Source organism: Rhincodon typus, chromosome 26 (assembly GCF_021869965.1).
Source record: "Rhincodon typus isolate 14 chromosome 26, sRhiTyp1.1, whole genome shotgun sequence".
Taxonomy (NCBI): Eukaryota; Metazoa; Chordata; class Chondrichthyes; order Orectolobiformes; family Rhincodontidae; genus Rhincodon; species Rhincodon typus.
In genome coordinates, this window is record NC_063357.1 from 30,627,917 (window position 1) to 30,638,496 (window position 10,580).

The 10,580-nt window shown below is 39.2% G+C and overlaps 1 protein-coding gene and 1 pseudogene across 1 annotated transcript in view; both read left to right on the forward strand.

Annotated features, from left to right (window-relative positions):
- Positions 1-9,227, forward strand: part of hsf5 (heat shock transcription factor family member 5) — a 106,724-nt gene extending 97,497 nt beyond the window's left edge. The window contains exon 6 of the mRNA XM_048612376.1: positions 9,118-9,227. Coding sequence (XP_048468333.1) covers positions 9,118-9,227 — 110 coding nt within the window. The remainder of the gene's footprint in view (positions 1-9,117) is intronic.
- Positions 7,858-8,603, forward strand: LOC109914457 (annotated as a pseudogene).
- Positions 9,228-10,580: the final 1,353 nt, after the last annotated feature.

Here is a 10,580-nt window from a genome sequence, read left to right on the forward strand (position 1 = left end):
CGTCAGCTTTCCTGCTGCTCTGATGTTGCTTGGCCTGCTGTGTTCATCCAGCTCTACACCTTGTTATCCTTGGTTCTGTACAGTAGCATATGGAGAAACAAATAAACATTGGAGTTTGACTCTTCCAAAAAACAAACCAAAGGCACAAGACTACATTTACATGCATTTGAGGCACGAGGGTGTCTGATAACTGAATGGACCCTCATTTAACTTCAGCAGAAAGACCTTAGATGGTTGTCTTTCCCCACTGAGCCTTGGCGGTATCTGCCCCAAGCTTTAGTGTGTGCCTCATCATGTAGTCCTGGACCTTCAAATGTGCCAGTGTGCAACACTCGGTCGAGGTCAACTTTTTGCTCCGGAAGACCAACAATTTTTGGGCAGATCAAAGAGTGTCTTTCACTGAGTTGATAGTTCTCCAGGCGCGGTCAATATTTGTCATGGTGTGCATCCCAGAGAACAGACCATAGAGCATCATGGAGTCCTGCATCACGGAGCTGCTCAGGATGAACCTCGGCAAAAACCATTGCATCTACCTCCAGACTTCCTTTGCAAAGGAACATTCCAGAAGATGTGTGACAGTCTCTACCTCCCTGTAGCTGCTTCCATAGCAGTGTGTGGAGGTACAGAGAGTGTGGAGGTACACAAGAAGGATCTCTCAGATAATGTCCTTCTCACCACTGGCCAAGCAATTTCTTGGTACTTGTTGGAACGTTCTGGTGATGAGGCATTCTGCCAATGACTTTGACAAGTTTTTGAGAAGATTTGTAGCTCAGGTAGTAGAGGAGGTTGTAGACTTGCTCGCCGAGCCGGTGTGTTTGATTGCAGACATTTCGTCACCTTGCTAGGTAACATCATCAGTGCACCTCCAGTGAAGCGTTGGTGTTCTGTCGTGCTTGTTATTTATATGCCTCGGTTTGCTGGGGTGGTTGGCATCTCCTCCAGTTCTGTTTCTGAGTGGTTTGTGCATCGGGTCCATTTCAGTGTGTTTGTTGATGGAGTTCCAGTTGGAATGCCAAACCTCCAGGAATTCCCTGGCATGTCTCTGTTTAGCTTGTGCTATTATGGATGTATCGTCCCAGTCGAATTAGTGTCCTTCTTTGCCTGTGTGTGTTGAGACCAGTGCGAATTGGTCGTGTCTCTTGGTGGCTCGTTGGTGTTCATGTATCGTTATTGTCAGCTTTCTTCTAGTTTGGCCTACGTAATGTTTCTCACAGTCCTTTCATGGTATTTTGTATATTACGTTAATTTTACTTGTTATGGGTATGGGATCCTTTACGTTTGTCAGTAGTTGTCACAGAGTGGTTGTTGGTTTGTGGGCTACTCTGATACCTAGGGGTCTGAGTAGTCTTGTGGTCATCGGTGATATGTCTCTGATGTATGGTGACTAGTGTGTCTGGCTGTGTTGTGGCATCTTGTTGTGATCTATCATGGAGGTAACACCAGGGACATAAGAAGGCATAATTTTAAAATGAAAGGCAGGAGGTTTAAAGGTGATTTGAGGAAAACACTATCTCACCCAGAGGTTGGTGGGAGTCTGGAATGCACTATCTGGGAGAGTAGTTGAGGCAGGAAACCTCACAACCTTTAAAAAGTACTTGGATGAGCACTTGAAGTGTCATAGCATTCAAGGCAATGGCCCTTATGCTGGAAAGTGGGACTTGTGGTAGCATATTTTGAGCAGAACAGGCTTGTTGGGCTGAAGGAGCCCTTCTGTACTGTATGATTCTAACTTCTGCTGAGAAAAGAGCTTCAGGAAACAAACTTCCTAACTGTCTACTTAAGTCTGTCAACAGAAAACTAAATCAAAAAGGATTGCTAGGCAACGGTTAGCACAGACGCCTATTCCCAATCTTTTCAAACCCGGTTCATCAGTAATTAAGGGCCATAAACCCCACCTCTTATTTTATTCAAAGATTTTCTTGCCTTTTCTCCAAAGTCACTTAATCGTTTTGGTAAAGAGAAGGTGGCTTACATTACACAATAAGCTATTGGCTTCATCCCTTATTAAAGCCAAAACATAAATCCTATTCTCTCCAGAAAATGTTCAAACCATTCTATAACTTTCATTTTTCACATAGACCTTAAATATAAATATGTTTTCTCAGTAATTCTTATCAAATATTTTTTGGAAATACGTATACACATATATATACACATGTATACCACATGAACTGCATTACCCTGATCAGTGTTCTATGTGATATAATCTAAAAGATAATCAAATTAAACATGACTTGCCTTGTAGTACCAAAGGGTGTCTTTTCAGGATGAAAGACTAACTCCCATACCTGTGACTTCTAACTTACCTTTGCAATCTGAACACAAGGACAATTTGCATGTAAAGAGAAATACAAAGTTGCCAAGAATTTGAGGAGCAGACTATTGCTGCATTGAAGTAATGAGTACAGAAGCTGGAACACTCAGGAACCCTTTAGTACATGCCAATACAGGTATAAAATATCACAATGGTGTGCTGAGGGCACATTCATTACTACCAGGCATCCCTTGGGAGAGGTGATATAACATGGCGCAGCACCAGACTATGCAATGAGAGTGATTCACCTGGAAGTAGGTAAATGACTGTGATCACTTGTGGTTGCTGGAAATCATCAACTTGACAACAGCTGTTTGATTGGCTCCTTTGTCACAGAGATGGATTTGTGCTAAAAAAAAAAAAAAAGCCCTTGGAGAGACTCATTCTTTTTCAATGCTTCCATTCTGGTCTGATGGGCTCTGAGATCGTTGTGACGACTAATGTGCCATAGTTGTAGGCTACTTTGCCTCACCTCAGTAGTGGGTAAATTATTGGAATTAATTCCGAGAAACATGATAAACTGTCACTTGGTAGGGTGAGGTTCAAACAAAGTCAGCATGGATTCAGAGCCACAGGGTATTACAATACAGAAAGAGGCCTTTCAGCCCATCTTGTCCTTGTCAGTCATAAAGCATCTAGCTACTCTAACACTATTTCCCAGCACTTCGTCTATAGCCAAATTTCAAGCATTCATCTAACCTCTTAAATGTTGTGATGATTCCCACCTCTACCACTCTTTTAGGTAGTAAGTTTCAGATACCAACCACAATAATTTGTCCTTAACTTACTTCTAACCACCTTGCCTCTTTCCTTAAATTCATGCCTTCTGGTTATTGACCTCTCCACTAAGGGGAAAGGTTTCTTCCTATCTATCCTATCTATAATGCTTATAATTTTGTACACGTCAAATCACGTCCCCCCTCAGCTTTCTCTGCTCTAAGGAAAAAACCCAGCCTATGCGTTTACCTTCATAGCTGAAAAGCTCCAGCCCAGAAACATCCTGGTGAGTCTTCTCTGCACCCTTTCTAGTTCAATCACATCCTTCCTATAGTGTGGTGACCAGAACTGCATGCGGTACTCCAACTGGAGCATAATTAATGTCTTATACAGCTCCATCATAACTTTTCTGCTGCTGTATTCATTGCCTTTTTAACTACTATATCCACCTCACCTGTTGCCTTCGAGGATTCATTGATGTGCGCACCAAGGTTCTTATGATCCTCAAGTACTTTCCAGTGTCAGACTATTCATCATATACTTCCTTATGTTGCTAGTCATCCTAAAATGCATCACCTCATACTTTACAGTATTATCCAAAAGCTACTGTTCTACCCATCAGACCAGCCCATCTATATTGTCCTGTAGTCTGAGGCTTTCCTCCTTGCTATTTATTACACCACCAATTTTTGTATCATCAGCGAACGTACTGATCAAGCCTGAATTTGTATCTAGATCATTAATGTACACTTCAAACAACAACGAACCCGGCACTGAACCCAGTAGTATGCCACTAGACACAGGCTTCCAATCACAAAATAACTTTACACCATCACCCTCCACCTCTTGCCATGAAGCACGTTTTGGATCTAATTTGCCAAATTGCCCTGTATCCCACAAGCTCTTATTTTCTTGACCAGTCTCAAATGCAAGACTTTGTCAAAAGCCACGTAGACCACGTGAACTCCACGTAGACTACATCAACTGAATTACCTTCATTCACACACCTGGTTACCTCCTCAAAAATTTCACCAAATTTGCTAGACATGAGCTCCCCCTGACAAAGCCATGCTGATGATCCTTGATTAATGCTTGTCTGTCCAAGTGGAGATTAATTCCATCCCTCAGATTTGTTTCCCGACTTCTGATGTTAGTCTCATTGGACAATAGTTCCCTTGTTTATTCCTATCACCCTTCTTAAATAATGGTTCTACATTCACTGTCTCCAATCCTCTGTTAAGGAAAGATTGTGTCTGCCCAACATGATTGAATTTATTTTTGTAGAAGTAACAAGGAAGATTGATGAAGACACTGCAGTTGATGTGGTCACATGGATTTTATAAAAACTAGTCACAAGATCCCACAAAGCAGATTGGTTAAAAGAAAACAAAATCCCATGGAATTCATGTAGCAGCTGGAACAAATTCTTCCTAATCAACACTCCTTTTCCCATGTCACTGCTAATTCTATATTGAATGATTGTCTCTAGAAGCTTCCCCACTACTGAAGTTACTGGGCTAATCCTTACAACCTTTCTTAAACAAGGTTGTAATGTTTTCAATTTTCCAGTCTCTGTCACCTCTCAGAGACTAGGGAAGATTGAAAGATTGTGGCCAGTGCCTCAGTAATTTACATTCTCACTTCCTTCAAAATCCTTGATGCCCAGCTCATCTGGTCCAAGTGCTTTGTCAACTTTTAGTACCAACAGTCTATCCAACACTTCTGCACTATCAATTTTGAACACTTCTACTGATTGTGTTCCCTTTGCTGATGCCCTGGCCTGGGTAGCATTTCTGTCTTTGGTAGAGACAGATGCAAAGTATTCATTTACCACCTCAGCCATGCCACCTGCCTCCAGATGTTAGTCCATTTTCTCATCCCTAATTGACCCTACTCCTCCTTTTACTATATATGCGCACAGAAGACTTTTGGCACACCTCTTTGTATTGGCCACTTTTCTCATAGTTTCTCTTTGCTTTATCACAAATCCTGTGAACCTTTGATATTCTTAATCCTTATTTTCTATTGACTCTCATCATAAGCACATTTTTTTCCCTTCTTTACCTTCATTTACATCTCCTTTGTCATCCATAGAGTCCTTGATTTGTTTGTTCTACTTTCCCTATTTTTAAAAAATTCTGCAGGTTACTGTGGTGTGAATCAGTGTCCACAGACCATAATTTGGGCCTCTGAATTAGTAGCCCAGTAACATTACCACTACAGTACTGCCTCTCTCTTCCAGTAATGCTGTTTTCAGTGGTGTCCACAGAGCACAGTACTAAATCATCTGCTTTCTGTGATAGGTGTTAGAGTGAATGTCCACAGATCTCTGAAGGTAGTAGTACAGATCACTGTGGTGGACAGGAAGGTATATAGAATTCTTTATTAGCCAAGGGAAATTAGGGATATTATTCTGAAATAGTAAATATCATTAGTAAGGTTGCAACTTCAGTACTGTGTGCAGTACATGTATAGAAAGGAAATGTCTTCATTTAACTTAAGAATATAAGGAGATTAAAAGGATTATTTAAAGTACATTAGCCCCTAAAACACTGGTTGTTTTGGAGGCACTATATTAAGAGTGACATGTACAAGAAATGCACTGAAGATATGTGTGATTTTGTGTACCATATCATTAATTGCAGCATGATTAATTTCCATAGAGTGTTCCTGAATGGACTGTAAGTTCCTGGATTCAAGACAATGATATTCATGTCTCAGTTGTTTCAAAATTTTTGATATTCTAGGTCCTACACATTTTTCCCCAAAATTTTATGTAAATTTTTATCCACCTATTAGTTGCAGTCATCTTTAGCCTAGTCAACAAAATTGAAGATGGAAATTATCAGATTTTGTCCAATATCTTTTGATTTATTTCAGTCACTTTGATAAAGTCATGTGCCAGTGGGAGGGTTACAATAGACATAGGACATCCTTCTTATATCACATCTTACATCTATCAGAATTCTCACTGGAGTCATAGAGATGGACGGCATGGAAACAGACCCTTCAGTCCAACTCGCCCATGCCAACCAGATATTCTACATTAACCTAGTCCCATTTGCCGGCATTTGGCACATATCGCTCTAAATCCTTCCTATTTATATAGCCATGTAGATGCCTTTTAAATAAATAATTATACCAGCCTGCACCACCTCCTCTGACAGCTCTTTCCGTATGCACGCCACCTGCTGCAAGAAAAAATTTCCCCTTAGGTCCAATTTAAATCTTTCCCCTCTCACCTTAAACCTATGCCCTTTAGCTTTGGATTCCCCTACCCTGGGAAAAGACCTTGACTATTCACCCTATCCATACCCTTCATGATTTTATAATCTTTAAAAGGTCACCCCTCATCCTATAAACACTCAGGGAAAATAGCCCCATCGTATTCAGCCTCTCTCTAAAGCTCATACCCTCCAGCCCTAGCAACATCCTTGTAAATCTTTTCTGAACCCTTTCAAGTTGCACAACATCTTTATAATGGCAGAGAGACCAGAATTGAACGCAGTATTCCAAAAGTGGCCTAACCAACGTCCTGTGCAGCTGCAACTTGACCTCCAACTCCTATACTCAATGCACTGACTAATAAAGGCAAATGTACCAAACGCCTTCTTCACTACCCAGTCTACCTACAACTCCGCTTTCAAGGAACTATGAACCTGCACCCCAAGGTTTCTTTGTTTGGCAACATTCTCCAGGACCTTACCATTAAGTGTATAAGTCCTGCCCTGATTTGTCCTACCAAAATGCAACACCTCACATTTAATTTCTATTAGCCTCACAAATGTCTTAATTACAATCCTATGTTTAAGCAGGATTTTTAATCATCAAAAGATCAAGTGGGGAAATTGTCCATGGACATTGTAAAACATTTTTTTCTCTTATCCTTGCACCTGATACTCTTAATACTTGTCAATCATTTTGATGGGAAACATCAGGTTTTCTTAAAGAGCTACAATAAAAATTGCTGGAGAAACTCAGTAGGTTTGGCAGTATCTGTAGAGAAAAAGCAGAGTTAACGTTTTGAGTCCAGTGACCCTTCATCAAAACTGATAATAGCTAGGCAACAGTGCTGTGTACGCTGATGGTAGAGGGCAAGGGGCAAGGAGTGAGTGGATAGGTAGAGATGGAGCCCAGACAGAAAGAAAGTTAGGCAAATGAGTGGTTGATAGAAGGCCATATATGGGCATGATTTTTGAACTTTTAAGAAACAAGCGTTTCAGTAATGTAGTAGTGAGCTGCCAAAATGATCAAGGGGAAAGCAGCAGCTGACAATTAGTGATAGCATTGGATGTAATAGAGCTCTTAAGAACTTGAGCGAGTTAAATTGTGAATAATTTAAGGAAAGGAGTGTGGTATTGATGTTTGTAAGTTCATTTGTAATTGCTGATTTCAGTTAAAATGGGTGCATCATACTGATGTTTGTTAAAACATTACAATATACTCCTGCAAGAAAAGTTGTGAGCCTTGACCATTTTCTCCACCTAACTGGGTTCAGGTCACACCTTAGAGAGGGGAATATCACATGTGAGCTGTGATCTTACCAACATAAATTTGCTATGGAGGAAATATATATTCCAGCATGCAGTTTCTGCTCAATTCTACTGGCTGTTCACTATAATTCGTCAAAAATTGCCGTGTCCAGTGCAAGAGATCACAGAATTTTAAATGCACATTCTATTCAGTGGAAATCAATGAATCAATAAATCAATTTCTCCCAGGATGATTTGAAAAGTTCTGCCAATTTTGCTTATTTACATTTCTTTGAGGAGGTTCTAAACAATGAAGCTGAATCTTGGGCACAGGAACAGTAATAAACTATTGCCATGCCAAAAGGAAAGAAAGCCAAGAAGAAGAAGGTGGTCCCACCCTCTTCCATTGTAAGGAAACATGCAATGAAAAAGGTCGTGAAACCTCTGTTCGAGAAGAGACTCAAAACTTTGGGATTGGTCAGGATATTCAACCCAAGAGGGATCTGACACGATTGTGAAATAGCGTCAGTATGTGCAACTTCAGCATTAAAAGGCCATTCTGTACAAGTATCGAGAAGGTGCCTCCAGCAATTAACCAGTTCAGTCATGCCCTGAACAGGCAGGCGGCCACCCAGCTCTACAAGCTGGCCCATAAATACAGGCCTGAGACTAAGCTGGAATGTCCAAGCACTGTATAAATGCAGCTGGAAGGCAGACACTCCAAAGAAGCCAACAGTTCTCCAAGCAGCCGTGAACACTCACCACTCTAATGGAGCGTAAGAAGGCTCAGCTGGTGATTGTTGCACATGACATTGATTCCATTGTTTCTGCTTGCTCTCTGCTGGAAGATGGAGGTTCCTTCCAGTATTGTCAAAAGACAAGTCAGGCTTGGGCATTAAAAAACTGCCACCTGCCTTGCCCTGGCTCAGATCAACCCTGAGGATAAAGGAGCAATAGCCAAACTGATTGAGGTCACCTGGACAAACGACACCATGCAGTTTCATGAGATCATCAGCTTGTACTTTCTCAGGATTGACTTGGAATCAATCAGCACTTCCCTCTCACGTAGTAGAAGTAGTTTTTTTTCACGTTCAGATTGATATTTCTTGAAAGTTGACCTGATAATTTCAAGATGAAAAGCTTTGACAAAATGTTTCTCTTTTCAGCAATAGTTTATTGGGTTACTTACTGGTGGTAGATTCAGACTATGACTAAAATGCTTATACTTTGTGTTCAGCTTTTCAGTTGTGCTAATCAAACTTCATTGTTAGCACTCTTAAGTGTATCAAGAAATACTTTCTAAAGCAAGTTTTAAAATGTAATCACCTAAATATTCTGCTAGCCAGCAAGTTTCTTTGCCATCTCCATGCTAGACCCAACCCAACATAATCCCCACAACCCACCCAAATGTTCCTTTGTCCCACCCATTCCTAGACACAACTTGTCAGTGTAAAACTGTCAAAATTTGATGCAAGTAAAAATTACAGCTCTGGCAATATGTAAACAAGTGTGAATTTCTGTAAACTTAATGCAAATAAAGTAGTATAAGTATTGCGACAACAAGCATACATCAAGACTTCTGAACAATTTAATGGTAAAGATTTTTTCTTCCAGATCTTCATCTTCTAGTAGATGTGGCATGTAACCAGGATCACTTTCAAAAGGAAGAGGATATGTGTGTTTGGGAGACAGAAACCAATCATTCTCCCCGACTCTCGCCTTAGCTGTTTGGTCACTTCATATAGCCTGAATGTCATACTTTCTACATTAATTTGTGAGCATTAAATATTCTGCTTTATGATTTGTGATTTAGTTCCTTGCATTATTTTAGAAACTTTATAAGTTGCATTTAAGCTAATAATATTTGAAAGAACTGTTAAACAGAGCCAAAATTATACTTAAAAGTCTTCAAACACCACATTTTAATAATACATTAATTAAATTATTCTTTGTAGTTTAAGTTGTAAAACAAATGTCTAACTTCTATAGTAAGCGTCCAGCTTTCTCAATCCGGCATTTTAATCAAATAGTGTGTACCTAGAAACTGAGAATAATATTTTGTTATTAATGTAAAATAACAGCTTCCTGTACTGAAGAAATAACATTGTATAAAGAATGAAAATGTGTGTCTTAAATATGAATTGATGCCATTTAATTGCAGCAGTGAGCATATACTTATCTCAACTAGAGTACTTATTGGATTATCTCCCACAGGCCATAGAAGTATGAAAAATGAAAATTTAACTGAGTCAAATATACCCGCCCTTCTCTTCTGACTGCATTGTCAGTGCAATGTGTATTGCATTTAGTTACACCAGAACTACATTGAGTGTATTTATTTATCTTGCATTCTCAGAAGTTTGTTATAAAATATAATTACATAATCATAAGAGAATCAAACTCTGTCACTTTTGAAACAGCCAATCAAATGGAAATAGAGCAGCATTAGCAGAACCTGCAGGCAAAGCGCTTCTCACCTTGGAAGTAGATTTATACTTTGCTTGACCTTATATGGAATAAAATTATATAAAATAAAATTATAAAAGCAAAAAAGTAAAATTATTAATTGAAAATGGCATTATTAAATTATAATTTTTCCATTAATATTATTACAAAAATATACTTCATTTGCAAACTGCAGTGAATTTATCCTGCCTGCCAGTTTAATTACAAAGTAAAGTTCATCACTAGAAGTAACTTCACTGCTATGAATATATTTTGATTGTATAAAGTAATATTTGGAGGAGTAAGGGACTACAGCTTTCACATACTAATATTTTTAGTTGTGTGTTTTAAAAACTGAAATTTTGAGTCAAATGATTTTACAGTATTACACAGCTGGATACTTTCTCAGCAACATCATCATTATCATGTAATGATATTTCATATACAAGAGTTCTGGTTGCATTGAGAAACTTGGAATTAAGAAGCAGTGGATTTTTCATGACTTAACATTCTAAAGCTCTGTTTTATTTTAAAAAAGCTGGTTACAGGAAAATTCACCTCTTGGCCATGGATATTTGGTTAGATTTTCCACATTCCTATGGTCAGTCGGTTGAAAATCTAGCATGAGCGTT